General features: G+C 46.9%; 1 protein-coding gene across 1 annotated transcript in view; it reads right to left on the bottom strand.

The window, feature by feature from the left end:
• Nucleotides 1-25564, bottom strand: part of LOC106601254 (protein TANC2) — a 149380-nt gene that overhangs the window by 4246 nt on the left and 119570 nt on the right. Inside the window, exons 5-27 of the mRNA XM_045715128.2 lie at nucleotides 24224-24372; nucleotides 22270-22465; nucleotides 21646-21903; nucleotides 13990-14115; nucleotides 11842-12123; nucleotides 9308-9429; nucleotides 7295-7526; nucleotides 6850-7100; nucleotides 6431-6628; nucleotides 5934-6265; nucleotides 5630-5738; nucleotides 5382-5504; nucleotides 5049-5285; nucleotides 4644-4829; nucleotides 4470-4563; nucleotides 4240-4373; nucleotides 3954-4077; nucleotides 3540-3715; nucleotides 3194-3326; nucleotides 2516-2545; nucleotides 1578-1669; nucleotides 1312-1458; nucleotides 228-328 (exon numbers count right to left, since the gene is read on the bottom strand). Of these exons, the coding sequence (XP_045571084.2) occupies nucleotides 228-328; nucleotides 1312-1458; nucleotides 1578-1669; nucleotides 2516-2545; nucleotides 3194-3326; nucleotides 3540-3715; nucleotides 3954-4077; nucleotides 4240-4373; nucleotides 4470-4563; nucleotides 4644-4829; nucleotides 5049-5285; nucleotides 5382-5504; nucleotides 5630-5738; nucleotides 5934-6265; nucleotides 6431-6628; nucleotides 6850-7100; nucleotides 7295-7526; nucleotides 9308-9429; nucleotides 11842-12123; nucleotides 13990-14115; nucleotides 21646-21903; nucleotides 22270-22465; nucleotides 24224-24372 (3832 nt within the window). The remainder of the gene's footprint in view (nucleotides 1-227; nucleotides 329-1311; nucleotides 1459-1577; nucleotides 1670-2515; nucleotides 2546-3193; nucleotides 3327-3539; nucleotides 3716-3953; nucleotides 4078-4239; nucleotides 4374-4469; nucleotides 4564-4643; nucleotides 4830-5048; nucleotides 5286-5381; nucleotides 5505-5629; nucleotides 5739-5933; nucleotides 6266-6430; nucleotides 6629-6849; nucleotides 7101-7294; nucleotides 7527-9307; nucleotides 9430-11841; nucleotides 12124-13989; nucleotides 14116-21645; nucleotides 21904-22269; nucleotides 22466-24223; nucleotides 24373-25564) is intronic.

Raw genomic sequence — 25564 nt, 5'->3', positions numbered from 1 at the left:
TAAGGGGATACAGGATGTGTAAGCAGACATAAAAACCACTGAACATGACATAGGGTGAAAAACATGGCCAAAATGCTCATGAACTCTATGTCCCCATGTAGTCATCCGTCTACAGCGCATTGGAAACCTGGTGATCATGTGACATAAAAGGGCCCAATTGGATCCTAAGGCTGAGCTCACTCTGCGCTAGGCCTCCGCCTCCCTGTTCTCCCCGTCGCTACGGTTACCTGCTGCTGCGCTTGGCGCGGGCTCTGGCGTAAAAGGCCTCGTACGATTTGGATTTCAACTCTAGCGCCTTGGTAGCAAACTCCTCAGCCATCCCAAAGTCCTGCAAGCAACAACAGCAACAGGGCCGACAGTCATTCACAGAGCCACGCGTGGAGCGGAACATGAGTCAGAAATGAGTCAGAGGTGAGTCAAAAATGAGTCAAGAGATTAATGGATAAAAGGTTATAGATGAGTTGTACATAGAACCATGTACAAAGTCAAACATGAGCCATATGAGAGTCATTCAGGAGTCTTGTATCAGTCATACAGAGTAATACAGAAGTGAATAACTGAGTCGATGATATCGATGGAAACTTGGGTTCAGATAGAAGACACCCAAGAAAAAAAAAACTGAAAGACAAATGGGCGACACTGACAAATAAAAAATAATACATGAGTCCATGACGAAACCCCGTAAATTGAGCAATTAAAAACATTGATATGAACACACACAGGACACGGACTTTCAGAGACATACAAACACAAAAGACAAAAGCACATTCACACACACAGAAACCGCTGTTGCACTGCTCTGTCATTAGAACCTCAGCTGGACACTATTGCCCTGACCCAAACCAACCTCCCCTTGCACCTCCTCTAAAGTTACCAGAGCTACAAACACAAACCAAAACCAAGCAAACTATAAGAGGGAATGGAAGATGCAGGGATATGGGCCTAGGTTAGATGAGGCTAGAGTTGAGGGAGATTTACCTTCAGCTATTATGTTGAAGTCTGATCTACTGTACATTTTTGCACAATGATATTGCTGTCATCAACCTTTTGAAACCAATATTTTTACACAGCTTAAATCCACGTGCGGATTTATAATCTATCAGAGGAGCTAAATATCTTTATATGGGTCGTTGTATTGTAAGCACAATGAACAAGCATACATCCAAATGAGGGATAATAAAGTTATTTTGTATTGTAATGTCTTGGTAAACCTTGCAGATGGTAATGCTGTTGAGCGTAAGCAATAAAAGCAGCTCCAGTCACAGCCAGGTGGGGTGAGGAGATAGGAGGGTGCCGTGGGGTGTCACTCACATTCATTTTCCTCCGGCAGCGGGACAGGTTGAGGAGGAGGGACACCTTGAGCTCTCTGAAGGTCTTGAGGTCCTCGCTGAAGCCCTCGCGGGGGAACTTCTTTAAGGCGTACTGGTACCGCTGGGCCGCCTCCTTCACTTTACCTTTCTACAGGACGGGTAGAAGAAAAAACCCTCAGAAAGGCGAGAGACTAGCACGGTTTGGCACCACAACAGTAACCCTCAATGACAGCTGTGATATATTGCTATATTCTAGGAAGGGCTGACCTTGTAGAAGCCATCTCCTTCCTCTATCAGTTTGCTGAGCAGGACGATCATGATGTCGGGTTTGGAGGTGGCCATGGCCCAGGTGGCCGGACCTGGTGGAAGACAGCAGGGGGCATGATGGGTAACGGGGAGTGGTCGGAGGAGAGTGGCAATGACAGGAAGAGGGAACTTGTCTCAGAGTAAAAGGACTGACAATGAGAAGGACAAGAGAGAAAGGAGCAGGGTGAAGTTGCCCCTAGACGCTGATCTAAGGTCTGTTTTGTTTTTCCCCTCCAGTAATGGTTTAAGTTAGCATTTAGAGGGTGCAAACTGATCCTAGATCTGTAGGTAGGGGCAACTTCACCTCGGAGTGGAGCGAAACCAGTTGACAGATCGAGATGATCATGAAGCTCTACCCAAGATAAATATGGCGTGACTTACTGAGACAGACAGGTTTGGGGTTTCTTTGCCCCTGCATGTGCCATTTAAGCGCTCAGCTAACAGATGGATACATAGATATTGACGTCATACCTGGTGCAGGAAGGATTTGACTCAAGAACAGAATCAGTAACTTAATCTCTAGTAAAGCCACTGGGAAAACGATCAACGTATTTATGTTCCAATGCCAATCTCACCCAACATGAATACACAATAATATCTCATTATTAGCCAGAGTTATTCTGTGTTATTCTGCATGCTGTGTAAGGGGGGACAGGCAAGCACAAGCCATGCCAGAGCAGAGGGGTTCACACATGCATTTATGGCTTCCCACCAGCAGGGGGAACACATGGACTGTGGGCCTTGTTGTGGTGTTTGTCACAATCTCTTATCGGGCAGTGGATGACTTGGATGGTTAGCTCACTTCACAAAGCCACATATAAATAGTAAGGAGGGTAAAAAAAGAGGACGAGAGAGTGAGAGCAGAGATGTATATAGAGAGAGGGCAAACTGTGTGTTACCTCGGGGTCGACTGGGAAGAGTCTGATATCCTGATTACGGAGAGGGGGCGGAGCCAGGGTTATGAGTGACAGGTTAGAAAAGGGAGTTAGGTGGGTGAAATGAGAGGAAACAATGAAACCAACCCAATAAGAGGAACCAAGAGGAGTGTGTGTGTGTGTGTGTGTGTGTGTGTGTGTGTGTGTGTGTGTGTGTGTGCGCGTGAGAGAAAGTGAAAAGTGAGTGAGTAGGGAGGAGGGAGTGAGTGAGATGAAGAAAAGAACAGAAAGAGGCAGAAGTGAGAAGCTGTGGCCAAAAAAGTGTCAGCAAAAGAAAAAGGTGCAACAGCAATGTCAGCAGCAGTAGGAGCAGAGGGAGGGGCCTCACATCCACCATTATAAACATGGTGGAAACAGAGGGGGGGTTAGTGGTGACTGGGGAGGAAGGCATGGCATAGCCTAGGTGAGCACCAAACCACATAGGGAAGAGATTCAGGCAGTAGTTGACAACATTCTAGGAGTCAATGGCCACTATAGTCCTACCGAGGGGAAACACCAGTATACTAAATAGAACTGCAACTGATTAAAGTTGTAGCTAAACCACTGAGGCTAATGTAGAACAATATTGCAAAATTAGAAGACAGTCCTATATACCAGTGTTTTAAATCTGTGTGTGACTAGTGACCTCTGGTCAGTTCGTACCCATCTTGGCTCCCTTCTTGAGCAGAGCCACCACCACAGAGGTGTTCCTGCAGCCCACGGCCCGGTCCAGAGGTCGCATCCCACTGTAGTCCACATGCTCTATCATCGCCCCGTGGTCCACCAGATACTGCACCTGGAGACAGACGGACGGACGGGGAATAAGAGAAGGAAGATGGGAGTTTAAAGGATGAAGAAAATTTGAGGGGGAAAATGAAGAGGAGGAGGAGAGAAAGAACAGAAGAGCATTGTACCTTTTGGTACTTATTCCATTCAACAACAGTGAAAACTTTCCCCCTGCTGCACTGCCACGGGGAGGTCAGCAATGTGGCGACCAGCGACCACTTACCACTTCTGAGTCTCCGTAGAAAGCGGCCAGGTCCAGGGGGGTGCGTCCACTCTTATCGGCGTGGGCGGTGGCCGCGCCCCTCTCGACCAGGCAGCGCACCAATGGCATGTGGCCCTTCAGACACGCCCAGCTCAGAGCAGTCAGACCCTCCTTGTCCATCAGGGCCAGAGACGCACCTGCAAGAGGGGGTTAAAGGTCATGTTTTCATGGCAGCCAGGGTCATAACATGGCCACTTGGCAGCTGTTTTGTCCATTACTAAATACTACACATACTTTATGTCTGCTACATGTTGCCCATGTGGAAGTCAAACCTACACTTTTGCAGTTGCCTTTGCACTTTTACACTAGGTACTCTGAACCAATGAGAGTAGTAGAGTGGGTGGTGGTGATGTTGAGGGTGAACTGAACTCTGACCTTGTGCCAGTAGGAACTCTGCTGTGCCGAGGTGGCCCTCTGAGGAGGCCATCATGAGGGGCGTGCGGCCCTGCTTGTCTGCCATGTTGACGTCAGCTCCGTGGTTCAACAGCAGGTCCACTATCTGAGGAGGAAGAAACCAAATAGTATGTAGCTACGTTAGTATTTTTTGCCACCATTGTTCTCTATCATTGCCAGTAGTGTATTTTAATATTTCCAATTCAAGTTGTATGGCTTTGTGACTTGAAATAATGAATGAGTGCGAAATTCAAAAGTGCCCACCCACCTGCCAATGTCCCTGGCGTACAGCGCTGAAGAGAGGCACGATGCCCCGGCGGTTAGGCTGTCCCACCGCTGCCCCTTGTTCCAACAGCAGCCTGCACACATCCAGCTTCCCCCTGCCTGCTGCTGCAGTCAGAGCTACAGTGGGAGAGGGGGAAGCCAGGGTCAGTGTGGGTAAAAGCATTCGACAGACTTTGATACAGTCATAAACAAACACACCAAAATAACACGTACCAGTCTCTCCCCAGAGTGTGTCAAAGTTGTTGATCTGTGCTCGCTCCTCATCCTCCTCATCCTTCTCTGGCAGGTCCAATAGGTAAGAGGCGATCTGTACAGGAGACAACATTCAGACTTAGTGTGTGTACGGTGTGTGTGTGTGTTTGTGTGTGTGTGCACATGCGTGTGTACCTCTGTGTATCCCATGCTGGCCCCTGCTATAAGGGCCTGCTGGACAGCGTGACTCTTGGTGAAGGCTCCTTGGGGCTGTCCGTCAGGGTTCCAGTCACTCTGCATCAGGAACTTGACCACCTGCAGGTGTCCTCGCAGTGCAGCGTGCACCAGCGCACACTGACCGTTCCTGTCCAGGTGGTCCACCTACACACAGGGAGAAAGAGGGTTATTATACACATGCATACACACAGACGTCACATGCAGACACTGTTCAAAAATACCTATTGGTACATTTTCCCCAGTAGGTGCCAACATGGCTGCCAGAGAGTTATATCGTGTTGTGTAAATGTATCATAATGCTGTTGTAATAAACCTCAATTGCCAAAGTGACAGTATGCACAGTAGTGGTGATTGGTCCCTGACCTTGGCCTTGCAGGCGCAGAGCACAGTGACGATGGACAGGTGTCCAGCGGCGGCGGCGTAGCCCAGCGGGGTGAGGCCGCTGTCCGACTCCCCGTCTACGTGTGCTCCGTTCTCCAGCAGCAGGCCGGCTGTCTCCGTGTAGCCCAGGTGGGCGTGGACACACAGCAATGGGGCGTTGTTCAGAACCTCAGAACGGTAGTTAACGTTGGCTCCGCCTAGGACCAACAAACGGCTCACCTAGAGGGAGGAGTGTCAAATATATAACCAATACACCAAACATTTAATGCAATAGTGCTTTGGTTAGGCCACTGCTGGTGTGAGTATGTCCAGTACCTTGATGTTGGGTGTGTAAAGGTTCCTCAGTGAAGCCAGAGCAGTGGAGAGCCCCTCTGTGCTGTAAGAGACCCACAGCCCCTGCAGGACTGACGAGGAGACCCCAACCTTCTTACTCAGGCCCTGTGGAGAAGATAACAGTAATATCAACAACAGTGTTACTGCACAGTGGGTAGAAGCCATTGACCCAGATGTTGGATGTGTGTTAGCGTGCTGTAGTGATGTCTTGTGTGGTGGTGTGTCGTTACCTTGAAGATGTGTGCTTTGAGGATGTGGTGGCCCAGCTCTATGGTCTGCTGCCGGTTCAGTTTGCCCTCCTGACGTGAGAACCAGAAGGCCAGGAGCGTGTGGCCACTCCTACATTCAAAGAGAGAGATGGAGAAGGGAGGAAGAAAAAAAGAGTGAAAGTGGAGAAAGATAGATGTAGAGAGAGGGAGAGAAATTAAGAACAGAAAGCTCCACAAATTCAAGCTGTAAACATTGATGTTCCAGGTACACGCTGGATTTGCAGAGGGTCTGTTTGTTCCTCTGAATGGATCAGTGTCTCCTTACCTCGGGTCACAGAGGAACTTGGTCTTCTCCCCGTCCTCCCTCCAGATGAGCCACTCCCTGAAGGAGGGGTGTGTGAACATACGTGTTCCATCCCTCCTCCGCACCAGGAAGGGTGACAGCAGCTCCAGTCTCCCCTGGAAGTCTTCCCAGTCCAGGGCAGGGCCTCGCACGGCACCAGCGTTCACTGCCCCGTATGCCTGCTCGTCCGTGAGGGGGTGGAGGGAGGCCACGGCCACGTTAAGCAGGGGGAGGGCACGCTCGAAGGACGACTGGGTGGGGAAACGCATGTTGAGCTGCAGGAGGTACACCTCAGCCAGGCTCACCGGCACCACCTGGGGGGAGACATGGAGAAACACCTCAGGTCAGTTTTGTAAGGAAACATCCTATGAACTTTCACAGAGAGAGATAAACACACACAAACAGGCAGAGTATGGAACACAAGCAAAAACCTTGAGAGACATACAGTATATAGCTCCAGAACCGAGACACCGACTCACCTTGAAGCTGGAGCTCTTGAGCACCAGGTAGCCCTTCTCGATGAGGTCCAGCGTCAGCTTCAGGTAGAGGTAGGAGCCGCGGCTCAGGGCCTTGAGGTGGGTGCTCAGCTTGGCGAAGGCTGCGTTGTCCAGACGCCCGTTAAGAGACACGTTGCTCTGGATCTCAGCACTGCCCTGGATCCGCTGCAGCAGATAGCCCTGCAGGTCAGGAAGAGAAAGGAGTTTAGCATCATGATAACTCGGGGTGGGGGGGGGGGGGGTAATACTATCACCATGACTGCTTTTATCACAATAGTTGATGATAATAATTTAAAATCAATATTGAGTACTTTTACTACAATGATTGAGGTTGAAGTGAGAGATGACTATCAGAGAGTAAAGATGTCAGACAGATGGTTTGGTGTAAACCTGAACCCTACCTGCAGGTCCTGGTCTATGGCATCATTCTCCTCCAGGCGGTCAAGAGAGATACGGTGGAACGGGAGGGGATGTGTGATCTCCTGTAGGGAGGTCCTGACAGTGACCACCAGTTTGAGCCAGGGAGGAAAGCGTTCCATGGTCTTACACAGGAAGGAGGTGATGGTGTCGCCGTAGTCCGGCTTGTGGAACTCTGCCTCATTCAGCCCGTCTACCAGAATGATCAGGTCCTCCTCACATGCTATCTTCCTCTCTGATGAACACAAAGACAACAAGGTTCTTTATCAGGACAAGGAGTGGAAATAATGAACTATTAGCTACTGAGATGGGACATTTAGTTGTTTTTTGGAAAACATGAATGGAGTTGGCCCAAACCCTGAGAGAAAATAACAAGTTATCAAATGACCAGCTCCTATGCAGTTCCATAAAACCTTGAACACCCCTGACCTCTGTGCAGGATGTCGAGGGGCTCCAGCACGCCCCTCCTGAAGGCATTGAGGGGGTCCTGGACACAGGAGCGCAGACTGAGGGTGCTCTGCAGGTGGGGCTCCCGCAGCAGCTGCTCCCTGTAGGCCATGAGCTGGGGTGCCCGGCACAGCAGAGCCGCCACATTGTGGACAAACTCTGGCACCAGGCACGTGTAGGCGTTGTCGGCCTGGCAGTAGTGGTATGCCACCACCTGGGGGCGATAGAGAGTGTAAGTGAGTGTGTTGGGGGAGATTTAAAAAAAAGATTACTTTTATATAGGTGATCCCATTGAAATTGAAAATATATTTTATCTAGATATCTCTGATTATCACACTTTATTTTTCCAAAGAGAGAGGTACATTTAACAATCCACAAGCATTTCGCTACACACGCAATAACATCTGCTAAACACGTGTATGTGACCCCCAAAAAATTATTTCAAGAGGGCGCAAATCAACCCACACAAGTATATTCCGTCTTGAATCTTCAGCACGTAACAATGAAATAAAACACAAACCAAACAGGCCTACGTGACATTCTGTGCCAAGTAACCACTATTATCTTTATGACACAAGAGAGTTAAAGCAGACTGAAGCACAGCTACAGATTGAGGCTTCATTAAAACATTGTTGAAAAACAATACCATGTTACATTATTCATTGAAGAGTGATGACTGCTGTGTAGCTTGTTATGACTGTCAGTGTGTGTCTAGTGTGTCAGAGGAGCTGGCACGAAGACCCTGGGGGTGGTGAAATGGTCCAGGATCAGATCATGTTTAACGCCCTTGTTGGATAAGGTTAGGTAGTCTGATCCTAGATCTGTAGTTAAATGTATGGTATAATACAGCACCGCCTTGGATAGAGTGGACTTGGAGTGCTGAGGAAAGCCAGTAGGCTTCAGACTGGCTCCAACGTAAAGCTTTGCTCGGGATTATTTTAGACTAGACTAGAGAGCTTCACTCAGAAGGTCATACACATATTCATAGCCGTATGTTTCTGGCCACTGACATCCACAGGGATGTGTGTAGAACATGTGATGCTTGTGTGTGCTAGTGTTGTGTGTAGTGTGGGTGTGTGTGTGTGTAAAGTGTGAGTGTAAAGTATGTGTAGAAAGTGTGTGTGTGTGTGGGTCAACCACTGGAGCAGGCTATCATTAAGAATGCATGTGGCCGCTAAGGGGATCTAATGGCTCGGCTGGAACACTGATCCCTGGGCCTATGCATATTTCATTAGGTAGCACATAGCACAGAGAGACAGAGGAAACAAGAGAGAGACAGCAAGAGAGAGGGGGGGGAGTGAGAGCTTCCCTTTGTTTTTCTGCTGTGTCTGCACAACACCGCCAGTCATGAAAATGGAATGGAGATAGAGATAGACAGAGAGAGTAAAAGAGAGACGGAGTGAAGAGCCAGATTGGATAGCAGGAGTTGATAGTGGATGGAGGGAGAGAGAGAGTGCAAAGTGAATAAAGGAAGACATTAGCATCAGTGTTGCTAGAGAGGATGGGTTAAGGACATAGGGAGAGAGCATGGAGAGAGAAAAGGAGAGATAAAAGGATGTAGAACGAACAGAATGCAGATAACAGAGAGAATGAGAGAAGAGCAGCAGCAGACAGATAGAATGAATAATAGAGTGAGCAGGGAGAGGACAAGGCCAAAAGGAGGTCAGAGGGCAGAGACAGCTACCAGACCAGAGACACTGTAGGAAAGAACTGCTGACACTGAAGAACAAAAGGAGCAGATGTGCAGGCTTTGATTTCAGACCAGTACCAACACACCTTCCCCCTTAGCAATGTCTCAATGACCAGTTAATTAGTTGAATCCGGGCCACGTTCAGTAAGGCACACCGTTGTAGAACGTTAAAATAAAAATAGAACATAGTGTAAACCAGACATGAACCTCTGAGCAAGGATTCACTCAGCTTGCCAGGGTGGTTTTGAATGGTACTTAAGACTACTGAGATGCAGCCATGGAGTGGTGGTGTAGTAGTACTGTACCTGTGAGGCGAGCCGCCGTAAAGCCTCCTCCTGGCGTCTCCTCATCTCGGGGGTGCCAGGGCAGCTGCCCCCCAGGGTGCCATGGGAGTGCTGGGGCTGGGTGAGGGGCAGGGTCTCCCCATCTGAGAGAGAGAGAGAGAGAGAGAGAGAGAGAGAGAGAGAGAGAGAGAGAGAGAGAGAGAGAGAGAGAGAAGGGAGCAGAAAGAGGGAGAAGTACGTTTATAGATCAAGTTGAGTGCATCTACTGTGTGCATTATTTACACAGACACAAGGATGCTTTTAACATGCATCTTAAGACACACACCCAGTACCAGTGGTGTAAAATACTTCAGTATCATTTTTAAGTATTTTTTGGGGGTATCTGTACTTTACTATTTATATTTTGGACAACTTTTACTTACACTACATCTCCCCCCCCCCCCAAAATGATGTACTTTTTACTCCATACATTTTCCCTGACACCCACAAGTACTCATTACATGTTGAGTGCTTCGCAAGACAGGAAAATTGTCAAATTCACATGCTTATCAAGAGAACACATGGTCATCCCTACTGTCTCTGAACTGGCAGACTCACTAAACATAAGTGCATCGTTTGTAAATGATGTCTGAGTGATGGAGTGTACCCCTGGCTATCCATACATTTTAAAAACAAGAAAATGGTGCCATATGCTTTGCCTAATATTATGAATTTGAAATTATTTATCCTTTTACTTTTGGTACTTAACCTGTTGGGGGTAGGGGGCAGTATTGACACGGCCGGATAAAAAAACGTACCCGATTTAATCTGGTTACTACTCCTGCCCAGTAACTAGAATATGCATATAATTATTGGCTTTGGATAGAAAACACCATAAAGTTTGTAAAACTGTTTGAATGGTGTCTGTGAGTATAACAGAACTGGCAGGCAAAACATATGGCAGGCAAAAACCTGAGAGGATTCTATATGGGAAGTGGCCTGTCTGACAAGTTGTTGTTCATCTGGGCTCTTTTTATTGAAGACTGAGGATCTTTGCTCTAACGTGACACTTCCTACGGCTCCCATAGGCTCTCAGAGCCCGGGAAAAAGCTGAACGATATCGAGGCAGCCTCTGGCTGAAACACATTATCGCTTTTGGCAAGTGGCCGATCAGAGTACTATGGGCTTAGGCGCGTGCCCGAGTCGACCCCATGCTTTATTTTCTTTCGTCTGTTTACCTAAATGCAGATTCCCGGTCGGAATATTATCGCTTTTTTACGAGAAAAATGGCATAAAAATTGATTTTAAACAGCGGTTGACATGCTTCGAAGTACGGTAATGGAATATTTAGAAATTATTTGTCACGAAATGCGCCATGCTCTTAACCCTTATTTACCCTTTCGGATAGTGTCTTGAACGCACGAACAAAACGCCGCTATTTGGATATAACTATGGATTATTTGGGACCAAACCAACATTTGTTATTGAAGTAGAAGTCCTGGGAGTGCATTCTGACGAAGAACACCAAAGGTAATAACATTTTTCTTATAGTAAATCTGACTTTGGTGAGTGCTAAACTTGCTGGGTGTCTAAATAGCTAGCCCTGTGATGCCGGGCTATCTACTGAGAATATTGCAAAATGTGCTTTCACCGAAAAGCTATTTTAAAATCGGACATATCGAGTGCATAGAGGAGTTCTGTATCTATAATTCTTAAAATAATTGTTATGTTTTTTGTGAACGTTTATCGTGAGTAATTTAGTAAATTCACCGGAAGTTTGCGGGGGGTATGCTAGTTCTGAACGTCACATGCTAATGTAAAAAGCTGGTTTTTGATATAAATATGAACTTGATTGAACAAAACATGCATGTATTGTATAACATAATGTCCTAGGTGTCATCTGATGAAGATCATCAAAGGTTAGTGCTGCATTTAGCTGTCTTCTGGGTTTTTGTGACATTATATGCTAGCTTGAAAAATGGGTGTCTGATTATTTCTGGCTGGGTACTCTGCTGACATAATCTAATGTTTTGCTTTCGTTGTAAAGCCTTTTTGAAATCGGACAGTGTGGTTAGATTAACGAGAGTCTTGTCTTTAAAATGGTGTAAAATAGTCATATGTTTGAGAAATTGAAGTAATAGCATTTCTAAGGTATTTGAATAACGCGCCACAGGATTACACTGGCTGTTACGTAGGTGGGACGATTTCGTCCCGCCGGCCCTAGAGAAGCTAAGTATATTTTACCAATTCCATTTACTTTTGATACTTAAGTATATTTAGAACCAAATACTTTTACTCAAGTAGTATTTTACTGGGTGACTTTCACTTGAGTAACTTTCTATGAAGGTATCTGTACTTTTACTCAAGTATGACAATTGGGTACTTTTTCCACCACTGCCCAGTACAACAGGCCCTTCTAGCAGCAGCCAGCATGGATCATTGTTACACACACACACACACACACACACACACACACACACACACACACACACACACACACACACACACCACACACACACACACACACACACTCCCCCCCCCCCCCCCCTCTCTCCTGTAGGACAGTATAAGCGTACGTTTGGGCGAGGCGTGGGGGCTGTCCGAGGCGATCTGCCTCATGCGGTTGCCATGGCAGCTGAGTGCCACCAGGCGGGAGATGATGGCAGTTTTGCCGAAGCCCACGTTGCCCACGACAACCACACCTCGATTGGCTGCCGAGTCGTCGCCGTGAAGACGGGCGTCCACTTCCTGGAAGAGCCACTCCCTCCCGGTGAAGAGCGAATCAGCTGTCAGGCTGGGCACCTCGAACAGAAGGGGCTTGAGGGCGATATCCGGGGGGCGGTAGGGGGCAAAGCGTACTGGAGAGAGAGAGGAAGGGGACAGATTATAGGTGAGGGAAAAGACACAGGACTTGATGTGTAGAGTCCACTGTACTGTCATTGTCATTTCCTCAGTGCAACATCAGCTCGTCACCCATAGAGGGGGATGTTCATCAAAATAACACACACCATGGGTGAACGCCACCATTGGGCTTCATACTAAGAACTACATAATGAAACAGAATTACTAAGTGTATGGGTAGATACTGCCTGTGTATAACAAGTACATATTGTTAGCAGAGTGGGAGACAGGGGATTAGATAACATATTGTAGTAGAGGGATACTGTACTCCTACTAATACAGCACCACTACTGTGAATGCACCACTAGTTTAATAAGCACATCATTATAACGTGGCATTAACTGATGTAGAACAGTATAATGCCTTATAATGGGAGAAGAGAAAGAGAGGAGCATCACTTACGTGAGTTAGATTGCCAGGCATGGCTGTAAGCAGAAGCTGAGGCAGAGGACAGAGGAGAGAGACAACGCAAGAGAGGAGAGAGAGACAAAGCATGAGAGAGAGAGAGAGAGAGAGAGAGAGAGAGAGAGAGAGAGAGAGAGAGAGAGAGAGAGAGAGAGAGATGGAAGGGGAGGAGAAAGGGGAAGATGGATGGGAGGGTTGGTGCAGCTAGCTAGCAGAGGAGAGGGGATGGTGAGAGGGAGGGAGGGAGCAGGGTGGTGGGGAGCCACACCCAATGTTTCATCTCTGATCCTAGGATGAAGCCTCAGACACATACAAATATCGTTTGAGCATATTTCTTGTTCTTGGAGGCCATGTTTTCTGTATATGCCTCAGAGACGAGGTTGTGAGAGTGTGTGCGTCCAGTAGTTCTGTACTGAGGAGTAAGAAAGGCAAAGGTAAGGCAATATCTCTGTATGAGTTTTCATTCCCGGTGTGGTCTGATCTTAGGGAGAAAGTGCTGTGGTAAGCATGATAGTGTGGCAGGCAGGGGGCTAAAAATACAGTCAGAGAGAGCGAGAGAGAGAGCGTAGGGAATAGAGAGGGAGGAATAGAGGGAGAGGTATAGAGAATTGGAAAAAGATAGGGTGTGTGCATTTGTGTGTATACATCTGAATATCTGTGTGTGTGTGTGTGTGCAAGTCTGTTTGTGTGTGTGTTTGTGCGTGTTCAATGTGTGTTCAGTGTGTGTGTCTTTGCTAGTGTGAGTGTGATTTAAGCCTTATAAAGCCTTGGCAATGAGTGATGGGACCTCAGACAGGACCCCTACAGTGACAGATGAGCCAGGGAGTGGTGAGGAGGAAAGTCAATAACATTGATCCGGGAGGGGAGACGGATTAAGGTGTACCAGGGTGTGTGTGTGTCTGTGTGTGTGTGTGTGTGGTGTACCAGGCCCAAAGGGAGGGTTGCATCACCTAATACCAGGCAGGGATAGGGGTTTAGAGGGACAGAGTGCACCAAGTATGTCTACACAGATATACACTCACTCACAAATCATACTTACTAACATACTGACTTACATGTATACTCAAAGACACACACAATCTCTCTCTCAAACACACACCTAGACAGATTTTGGGTGTGGTCAAGGTAGAATGGGAGTAAATATGAAGATGAAGCAGATTTAACACACACCACAAAATTACCCCTCACAACCCCAGTCCCTAAATCACCCCACCTCCACTCCCTGACCCACACCCCAAAATGCCCCCACCCCCATTTCCTCATCCATCTACACCCCCCATCAGTATCCCACACACTCAGACCCTCACCAGCCCACTCAGACCCTAAACCTGCCCACTCAGACCCTAAACCTGCCCACTCAGACCCTAAACCTGCCCACTTATCCACCCCACCCCCACCCAGAGTGATATGAGGCCTACCTCTAAGGTCGTGTCCGGAGCGCCCGGACCCAGAGTTCTGACGGGGCATCCTGAGGGAGGTCCTCAGGGGAGTGTGTCTCTGCTCATCCAGGTAGGCCAGGTCCTCCAGGTGGGCCGAACTCGTGGCTAATGTGAGTGTGTGTGTGTGTGTGTGTGTGTGTGTGTGTGTGTGTGTGTGTGTGTGTGTGTGTGTGTGTGTGTGTGTGTGTGTGTGTGGGTAAATGGGTGCAACAGATGAGAGAGAAGAAAAACAGTTAGTCAAACAAAGCCAGGAATCACTGAACCGCCTAAACCTGAATGCTAAATTGCTAATGCTAACGACAGACACCCTTGGAAATAGACAAACATATCAGTTCCATACCTCCCCATTGAGATCCACTACGAACCAGACCCATTTGAAATCCCTCTCCAAGCAAACAGAAGTGGTTTAAACTGGTCAGTGTCCAAGACTAATGTGAACTAATGTGTGTATCTATAGCGTGGTAGAGTGTATGTGTGTGTGAGCCTGTGTGAAAGTGTGTGACCTCATACACACCAAACACATTTCCTTCCTCGGACGACCCCTTTTCCAGATAGTTTGTTTAGTTGTTCCCCTCTCTGTTAACAATATTCCCAAGTCTGGAGCACTTCCAGTTGTCCCAAAAACCACTGTCTCTCAATAGGGAGAAAAAAAGAGTAGGAAGATAATGAAGTAAAGAGTTTTTAGCTTTAGGATAAGAGCTTTATGGAGAATGACAGAGATAACCTCATGCTACAGGGAGGGACTGACAACGCACCTCCTTCCTTCCTGTCAGGAAAAGAGTGTAATCCTGTTTTTTTAATGGGCTTCAATAAAACCCTGCATACCCACATAGCACAAAGTCTGAACCACTGGGCTAGCTGGCACTAACAACAATTAAATGGAAGAAAATAAGTTCTATCCACCACTCACCTAAACTGCAACCTGTGATCTGTTTTACCTATGGCAGGGATCCCTCCCAGACTACTACCTTTCCAGTGCAATACAGCTAAACTGTAGCAGGCATGTGGCGAGTGGGATCTCAGATTTACGGTGGTTTGCGGGGACCTTGGTGTGGGCGAGCAGCTGTATTAGACTTAGATTTTAGATGAGTTTATTAGACACACGCACAGGGTTGCAGGTGTAATTGCAGGGTAAAGTGAAATTCTTAAGCTCATTGCTCCAACAGTGCAGGTAAAAAATAGAAGTGAATGAAACAATAATAAAAACAATAATATATTATCCTCTGCAGCAGAGGTAACTCTGGGTCTTCCTTTCCTGTAGCGGTCCTCATGAGAGCCAGTTTCATCATAGTGCTTGATGGTTTTTGTGACTGCACTTGTGACTGCACTGACCTTCATGTCTTAAAAGTAATGACGGGCTGTCGTTTCGCTTTGCTTATTTGAGCTGTTCTTGCCATAATATGGACTTGGTCTTTTACCAAATAGGGCTATCTTCTGTATACCACCCCTACCTTGTCACAACACAACTGATTGGCTCAAATGCATTAAAAAGGAAAGAAATTCCACAAATTAACTTAAGGCCTGTTAATTGAAATACATTCCAGGTGACTACCTCATGAAGCTGGTTGAGAGAATGCCAAGAGTGTGCAAAGCCATCATCAAGGCAAAGGGTGGCTATTTGAAGAATCTCAAATATAAAATATATTTTGATTTGTTTAACCTGTTATGGCTAGGGGGCAGTATTTTCACAGCCGGATAAAAAACGTACCCGATTTAATCTGATTATTACTCCTGCCCAGAAACTAGAATATGCATATAATTATTAGCTTTGGATAGAAAACACTCCAAAGTTTCTAAAACTGTTTGAATGGTGTCTGTGAGTATAACAGAACTCATTTGGCAGGCCAAAACCTGAGAAGATTCCATGCAGGAAGTGCCCTGTCTGACAATTTCTTGCCCTTCTTGATTATCTCTATCCATTACAGAGGATCTCTGCTGTTACGTGACACTTCCTACGGCTCCCATGGGCTCTCAGAAGGCGGCAAAAATCTGAATCGTGGCTTTGCAGGCTCTGGCTGAAAAAAAGTAGCGCGTTTGGGTAGTGGCTGGTTACAGTACTGTGAGACTCAGGCGCGTGCCCGCGTCGACCCCATGCTTTGTTTTCTTTCGTCTGTTTACCTAAACGCAGATTCCCGGTCGGAATATTATCGCTTTTTTATGAGAAAAATTGCATACAAATTTATTTTAAACAGCAGTTGACATGCTTCGAAGTACGGTAATGGAATATTTAGAAATCTTTTGTCACGAATTGCGCCATGCTCGTGACCCTTATTTACACTTCGGATAGTGTCTTGAACGCACAAACAAAACGCCGCTGTTTGAACATAACTATGGATTATTTTGAACCAAACCAACATTTGTTATTGAAGTAGCAGTCCTGGGAGTGCATTCTGACGAAGAACACCAAAGGTAATCAAACTTTTGTAATAGTAAATCGGAGTTTGGTCAGGGCTAAACTTGGTCGGTGTCTAAATGGCTAGCCGTGATGGCTGGGCTATCTACTGAGAATATTGCAAAATGTGCTTTCACCGAAAAGCTATTTTAAAATCGGACATATCGAGTGCATAGAGGAGTTCTGTATCTATAATTCTTAAAATAATTGTTATGTTTTTTTGTGAACGTTTATCGTGAGTAATTTAGTAAATTCACCGGATGTTTGCGGGGGGTATGCTAGTTCTGAACGTCACATGCTAATGTAAAAAAGCTGGTTTTTGATATAAATATGAACTTGATTGAACAAAACATGCATGCATTGTATAACATAATGTCCTAGGTGTGTCATCTGATGAAGATCATCAAAGGTTAGTGCTGCATTTAGCTGTGGTTTTGTTTTTTGTGACATTATATGCTAGCTTGAAAAATGGGTGTCTGATTATTTCTGGCTGGGTACTCTGCTGACATAATCTAATGTTTTGCTTTCGCTGTAAAGCCTTTTTAAAATCGGACAGTGTGGTTAGATTAACGAGAGTCTTGTCTTTAAAATGCTGTAAAATAGTCATATGTTTGAAAAATTGAAGTTTTCGGATTTTAGAGGAGTTTGTATTTCGCGCCACGCCCATCATTGGATATTGGAGCAGGTGTTCCGCTAGCGGAACGTCTAGATGTAAGAGGTTAACACTTTTTTGGTTACTACATGATTCCATATGTGTTATGTCATAGTTTTGATGTCTTCACTATTATTCTACAATGTAGAAAATAGTAAAAATAAAGAAAAACCCTTGAATGAGTAGGTGTTTCCAATCTTTTGACTAGTACTGTACATATTTAAAACATAATCAATGATAAATGTCCATGGGGTAGCCACTGCCATAGCTCATAGGGCTTGACATTTTCACACTCTACCACATTACTTAGGTGGAGTTGGGTTTCTATTTTATGTATTTTAAATAGTCATTGCTATGTGAGAGATGTGCTGGGAGAGAGAGAGAAGGAAAGTGGGAGGGAGGCGTGCGTTTCTGCAGAACAGAATGTCAAGGCTCATAAGGTAGCCTCTCTGTCAGTTGGAGTAATCTAGTGCATTTGAACCAGGAGATCAGAGCCATTTTGAAAGTGAGCTTGACTACATAGGATGAAAGAGAGCAGACGGAGACGAGAGAGGCAGGAGGTAGAGATGGAGGAGGAGGTGGTTGGAAGAGGAGGGCAAGAGAGAGGAGAGGTGAGGAGAGAAATAGACAAGCTAGAAGGAAAGGAGCGAGGTAGAGGTAAAGAAAGAGAGGATATATGGAGTGAGAGCAGAGAGCCCAGTGTGGGTGGCTGCCCCAGCTCTGCTCCTGAGGCATGTAGCAGGACAGCAGACCAGAACACCCCTACCTAGTGCTCCCCTGCTCCCTCTGAGCAATGACCCTCACTGAATCACTCCTCTCCTGTCAGTAGCATGTGTGTGATGACCAAAGCTCTCTATACAGTCATTCAATCTACCCTTTCACAATGTCCCCAGTTTACAAGATGCCACAGGCTAGGGCTGTATTTATAAGCTGACATACTGTCAGTCATTGGCTTCATCAATAAGTGCATCGATGACGTCGTCCCCACAGTGACCGTACGTACATACCCCAACCAGAAGCCATGGATTACAGGCAACATCCGCACTGAGCTAATGGCTAGAGCTGCCGCTTTCAAGGAGCGGGACTCTAACCCGGAAGCTTGTAAGAAATCCTGCTATGCCCTCCGACGAACCATCAAACAGGCAAAGCATCAATACAGGACTAAGATCGAATCGTACTACACCGGCTCTGACGCTCGTCGGATGTGGCAGGGCTTGCAAACCATTACAGTCTACAAAGGGAAGCACAGCCAAGAGCTGCCCAGTGACACGAGCCTACCAGACGAGCTAAATTACTTCTATGCTCGCTTCGAGGCAAGTAACACTGAAACATGCATGAGAGCACCAGCTGTTCCGGAAGATTGTGTGATCATGCTCTCAGCAGCCGATATGAGTAAGACCTTTAAACAGGTTAACATTCACAAGGCCGCAGGACCAGATGCATTACCAGGACGTGTACTGCGAGCATGCACTAACCAACTGGCAAGTATCTTCACTGACATTTTCAACCTCTCCCTGTCCGAGTCTGTAATACCAACATCTTAAGCAGACCACCATAGTCCCTGTGCCCAAGAACACCAAGGTAACCTGCCTAAATGACTACCGACCCATAGCACTCATGTCTGTAGCCATGAAGTGCTTTGAAAGGCTGGTCATGGCTCACATCAACACCCTTATCCCAGAAACCCTAGACACACTCCAATTTGCATACCGCCCAAACAGATCCACAGATGATTCAAACTCTATTGCACTCCACACTGGCCTTTCCCACATGGACAAAAGGAACACCTATGTGAGAATGCTATTCATTGACTACAGCTCAGCGTTCAACACCATAGTGCCCTCAAAGCTCATCAATAAGCTAAGGACCCTGGGACTAAACACCTCCCTCTGCAACTGGATCCTGGAGTTCCTGACGGGCCGCCCCCAGGTGGTAAGGATAGGTAACAACACATCCTCCACACTGATCCTCAACACAGGGGACCCTCAGGGGTGTGTGCTCAGTCCCCTCCTGTACTCCCTGTTCACTCATGACTGCACAGTCAGGCACGACTCCAACACCATCATTAAGTTTGACGATGACCCAACAGTGGTAGGCCTGATCACCGACAACGATGAGACAGCCCATAGGGAGGAGGTCAGAGACCTGGCCGTGTGGTGTCAGGACAACAACCTCTCTCTCAACGTGATCAAGACAAAGGAGATGATTGTGGACTACAGGAAAAAGAGGACCGAGCACGCCCCCATTCTCAACGACGGGGCTGCAGTGGAGCAGGTTGAGAGCTTCAAGTTCCTTGGTGTCCACCAACAAACCAACTTTCAACTTAATTTTTTGTAATTATTATTATTATAACAACCTTTATTTAACTAGGCAAGTCCGATTAGAATAAATTATTATTTACAATGACGGCCTAGGAACAGTGGGTTAACTGCCTTGTTCATGGGCAGAACGACAGATTTTTACCTTGTCAGCTCGAGGATTCTATCTAGCAACCTTTCGGTTACTGGCCCAATGCTCTAGCCACTAGGCTACCTGCCTGGTCCAAGCACACCAAGACAGTCGTGAAGAGGGCACGACCAAACCTATTCCCCCTCAGGAGAATGAAAAGATTTGGCATGGGTCCTCAGATCCTCAAAAAGGTTCTACAGCTACACCATCTTGAGCATCCTGACAGGTTGCATCACCGCCTGGTATGGCAACTGCTCGGCCTCCGACTGCAAGGCACTACAGAGGGTAGCGCGTACGGCCCAGTATATTACTGGGGCCAAGCTTCCTGCCATCCAGGACCTCTATACCAGGCGGTGTCAGAGGAAGGCCCTATAAATTGCCAAAGACTCCAGCCACCCTAGTTATAGACTGTTCTCTCTGCTACCGCACAGCAAGCGGTACCAGAGTGCCAAGTCTAGGTCCAAGAGGCTTCTAAACAGCTTCTACCCCCAAACCATAAAACTCCTGAACATCTAATCAAATGTCCACCCAGACTATTTGCATCCCCCCCTTTACACCGCTACTACTCTCTGTTGTTATCATCTATGCACAGTCCCTTTAATAACGCTACCAACATGTACATATTACCTCAACTAACCGGTGCCCCCGCACATTGACTCTGTACCGGTACCCCCCTGTATATAGTCTTACTATTGTTATTTTACTGCCCTTTAATTACTTGTTACTTTTATTTCTTATTCTTATTTGTATTTTTTTTTTTTTAACTGCATTGTTGGTTAGGGGCTCGTAAGTAAGCATCTCACTGTAAGGTCTACCTGTTGTACTCGGCGCATATGACTAATACAATTTGATTTGATTTGAATGCTGCAGTGGGGGACTTGGGGAGCCGCACTCGTTCTCTCCAACATTCACCCTTCTTTATCTCGCTCCGCTCCCTCGTTACCAGGGTGCCTCCCTCCTATCTTTCTTTCTCTCTCTGTGTGATTCTCTCTCTCCATCTCCCCCTCCGTCTCTCCCCCCAGTCACCAGAGGGACTATGCCCATGGCTTTGATGTTTCAGTGCTGCCTGGGCCAAACCTCTCCATGCCCGGTTTATCCTCCCTCCTTTTCTTCTCTCTATCCATCTTTCTTACGCAGACTCCCCTCTCTCTCTACTAAACTAATGTTGCTCATTCCTTCCATCTTACTGTCCTGATGACTGGAATCTAAGCCACACATTCTCCCCTTTTCTCCTATATCCGTTTGTCTTTTTTCCTTTTCCTCTTTCTCCTTTTATCAGTGTCCCCCCTACTGTATATCCATCTGCTGGTAGCCCTTTCTCTCTCTATTCCTCTATCAGTTTGTCTCCCTCTCTTTACATCTCTATTCCTTTCCCTTTCTCTCTCCTATATCAGTCTCCTCCCCCATTCTCCCACCATGCCCAGCTTTCTTCCCTGACTCTTCAATAAGCTCCTCTCAGTGGCCTCTTAGAGGGCATGTGTCAGAAGTCAAAAGAAAAAGGCCAAACAACGTAAACCCCTGTATGATCGATCCCTTAAACACTGCTAGCCCAGCTCCATTCATCCCACTGGATAGGCCAAGTCAGAGGTGAGAAGCTACAGGCTTTTTTAGAACCAGCTTGCTATGCTGCTTTTATATGCCCTGACATAGAGAGGACATTGAAAACACATGTTTGAACACTTTTAGGGGGATCTGTGGGGCTTTCCTCACCCTGAAGGAATGTTTTACCCTGGCATCCGTGGTATTCACCCCCCACCCTCAGGTATTGTGAGGACATTAACGTTCCCTATTCCCATTAAAGTTAATGTCGGAGGGGCACAGGGGGTTAAATAAGAGCACCTAAATGAGGTGGAAACACTCAGTCAGTCTCGGATGCTGAGAAGGGGGTCAATTCCAACTTGGTAACTAGATATCACACATTTATGAAAGTAATATAGCCAAACCCTATAAGGATTTTAAATTCATTCTGAGTTTCAGGTCATTGTCTGAATGGAAATTGATATAGAACAGACCCAAACTTCCAAAGGGTAATGAATCTCCTACCTTTAGCGGCACATTCATTTGTGTGCCACTTTGGCATAAAAGTGTGCAATGAAATGTGGTAAACAAATAGACAAGAGGTGTGGCTGGCACAGTGACTCACCTGCCACAGAGTTGGGCCGGGGCATGAGGTAGAGGGGGATGGAGTGGGCAGAGTGGGAGGAGTGGGCCGTCTCCAGGCTCCTCTCTGGGATCTTGTTCAGGCTGTAGGTGGAGGCAGCCATGTTCTCATCCACGCGGTACAGGTACGAGTCTGTGCCCGAACACTTCTGGGTCTGCCACAGCTTCAGGCTACCCCGCGAGCCCTCCCCGTGCTTCCCCCCACCCCGGTCAGCATTCTCAGAGTAGCTGGTCAGTGTGGCTGTCAGATAAAAGGTAGTTTAGACAAATATATGCAGTGTTCCAGTTCTTTAGAGACTCTGCTTAGTTTCAAACTGATTAAGGCCCATGGAGCAAGGCGAGTTGACTCTTCATTTAATTACACACCTCAAAGTAAATGTTATAACAACAAAATCTCCCAACCGTAGAGCCAATAAGGATATAAAGCAAACATATTTATATGCAGCTAACCCCATCACCTGGCTTTTCCAAAATGTAAAGAATTAAAACATGAGTATATCAAACTGTTACAGAAAACATGGCTTTCAGCGTAAATGTTTGGAATGCCAGGAAATACATGGGAAACATTTCATAACTTCCACAAAATAAGTGAGCGTCTGTCCCTCACCGATGATGCCGCTGTCCCTGCTCTCCAGGGTGGAGGTGGGGCTGGTGATGGAACCATAGGCGCAGTCTCCGGAGGCGTGGTTCCCGGGGGCCCCTCCGGGGGGTAGCGTGGAGCAGGGGCTGCCTGCAGGGGGGGAGGCTGTGCTGCTGGCCAGGCTGGAGCAGGGGCTGATCCGCTGGGTCACTGACATCATGCCCTGGTAGGGAGGGAGGAAGGGTCATGTCTATACTGAAGTACAGTGATACACCGGACTGCATCAACCCATGAGAAATTATCAGGTAAATTAGCCATGATTAAATTATGATAAGGCACAACCAGTTGACATATCACATGTACAAAGTAGCCTACACACACACACGTGCACCCACACGCACACACACCCCCCGCCATAGACCGACAAGACGATTGCTGATCCTAGCAATCTCTCTCATTGATACAGTCCTTGCCTGTCATATTATTCCAGTGCATGTGTAACCGTAGAGTCATCTCTTTTTAATATATTTTGATGACTCATGCAATTATTTTCATGAGTGAACCATTTTTTGCAATATAATGAATTCTAATTCAGTAGAATATCAATACGTTTAGTGAGCCACGCAAGTAGAATAGATCCAATTATACTTAGATCTATTGAGCAGGCGCAGGGAGAGAGAGGCAAGCCCACCTCCAGGCATGCTGGATTCTTATTCCAGACAATCTGTTCATCAATTGTCCATGGCCCTGGCTCTAAATGAAAAATGAATTGATTTAGACAGTCATTTGAAAATAAATCGGGAGATTAGTCAGAATAGCATAGAAATACACAGAAGTGGCCGGGAGACCAGGATATGAGCAGAGGTGTGAGTGACTTCTTAGGGAAGGTTTGGCGCAAGACAGAGGGCATCCAAGTATGGAATGCTCCTTGGTCATGATAACAAATCTGTTGTGATTCGGATGTGTTAAGGGAGGCGCCGTAGACATGAATATAGAACGGGAGGTTCCCTCCCACCTAGCCTACCCAGACTGCATCTGCTTGCGCGGGAGTGGCAGGCATCTAAACTGGGACTTGAGAAAACCAGGGCTGGGTTTTTGTTACCACTGCAGTTTGGCACGAAGGACCGAACCAAAGGCATACTGCTGAGCTGTGTAGAACAAGGGGTGCATCTCAATAGTCTAAACAAGCTCTCCTCTCCTCGTCTCCTTCCACTCACCTCAACAGATCAGAAAGACCGATAAAGGCAAAATGGGCCAGAGTCAGATCATTGCTGATGAAGGACACCAGAGGTGGAAGGCACTATTTAAGATGCACCCAATGTGTGACGTTTGGAAAAGTGGGTCAGGATTTAAGGGGGAGTCGCTCCAGCACCGGTGGCTCTGCCATTGGACAGGCCTCTGTGGAGGCACACTGCTTAGACAAGAGAATGTGGCATGCGGCGGGCAGTTTTCACAACCGAGGTAGTGGGTTACCTTCCCCTGCCCTGTGTCACGGTCTGTTGGTTCTGCTCTGCAGGAGTGAAGGAGAGCCTAGCGTCCCTCACTCCGAGCTAGGTTATCCATAACTCACAAACATCTTCTGAGCCAGCGCATACTGGTGTCAGGGGCCATTGAGTTTGCCGTAAACAAATGACGTATCCACAAAATGGTCCACTTGGTTCCGATGCTTAAGAGGCCTTGGAAAGTGATCTGCACATCCCACTGTTTGGGGGTGTGCTTCTATAGCTTTGGGGCCCTTATAAGCTGGACCACATTGTGTGTTGGCCACCTACAGTAGTGACTATTGGAGTACCACTCATCTAAGGGAAAGCCTGTACTTTGTATCCTGATGCCATGATGGGACTTTAAAGACTCCAAAGTATTGACAAACTAATAATAATATACTGTAACAGTGCATAACAGAAGGGTGTGTAACCTACCTGTCCGTGGTCGTGTTCATCCATGCTCTTACTGTACTGTAGTGTGCGTGTGTGTAACCTACCTGGCTGTCGTCGTGGTCGTCCATGTCGTACTGTGAGCCCGGCTGTCCCTCGTTCATCTTGTCTCCCAGTAGGAAGCCCAGGCGCGTCATCAGGGTGTTGGCTGCCTCGTCCACAGAGGGAGGGGGGCCCAGCTCCTGGCTCTCCTCACCTGGAGGGATGGAGGGAGAGATGGAGATGGGGAGGGAGGGAGAGCGAGAAAGGATTCAGATCAACACCACAGTACAGCGATACAGATACCAGGAGAAATATGTATTGATCTGCAGCAGATTAAACCCGAGGGGATCAGTTCTCAATCCGGAACCATAATGAGGCAACCCCTTAATCTAGTCAAAGAGCCATTGGCTTGCTCTCAGTTTAGTTGAATTGAAAGAATCATGTGCACTGCTCTACTACCAAAAACAACCACCAAATCTCTCACCACAACACACACATAACTTAGAGATTAATCTACAGAGCTCGTAACAATTCCCCCAGACACAACACTACAGTTCCTACAACAAATACCCTTGGAGGACGTTACTGTCCCTTACACACCCTGGCTATCAATCTGTCCTTCACAAAAAATTTAAGCTATCCCACAATCCCCTGCGGCAGGACGTTGGGTGGACTGTACATCGATCCAACAGTATGTGAAAGCAGAGAGATGGAGCGAGGTGAGCACAGCGTTGGGGAGAGCAAACTGGCTCTGGGACACTGAGGAAGACCGGAATAAAGGGGAGGGCTTGGAAGGATTAACAACCCATTTCTATTATTCAGACCAGGACCCCACCACTAAAATAAGTCTGGGAGAGGAGACTGATGAAAAATGACTTCATTTCGCCTCACTGTTAAGGTTGTCTGTCATGAGCATTCCAAGCACAATTTATGCCACGTATTAGTAGCTTGTGTTCAAGTAGGAGCTGTCCCTGCTTAAATATCCCCCTCTTTCACGAGGACGTCTCTTAATGCTAAGGACAATCTGGCTAATCTTCTTGATTAAACAGCATGTTCATATTACATCAGGCAATCAAGTTAATCAAGCTACTGGAATGCTCCGAGCATGTGCTTAATCCTCTGTGATGTTATTTAACTAGCTGACAGTTGTATTAGCATAAAGAAGTGTCAGTGTAGTCTGCACTCCGAGCCAATAGAAGACCCTAGAACGGCACTCATCATCACTACGTGTTTAGCACCCAAATGAGGCAGCGGTCAGTCCAACACAAAGACGGCAGATGGGAGAGGACCAACGCCCCGTCTCGTTGAAGGAGCTGAGCAGAGAAAGAAGGAAGAGAAAGAGAGGAGTAGGCTAGGTGGCACTTTTTCTGCTCCTCTGACAGACATGTTGTTGGTCCTATGGACAG

Source organism: Salmo salar, chromosome 03 (genome assembly GCF_965601325.2).
Source record: "Salmo salar chromosome 03, fSalSal1, whole genome shotgun sequence".
NCBI classification, from domain to species: domain Eukaryota; kingdom Metazoa; phylum Chordata; class Actinopteri; order Salmoniformes; family Salmonidae; genus Salmo; species Salmo salar.
This window is presented reverse-complemented; position numbering and strand designations above follow the sequence as displayed.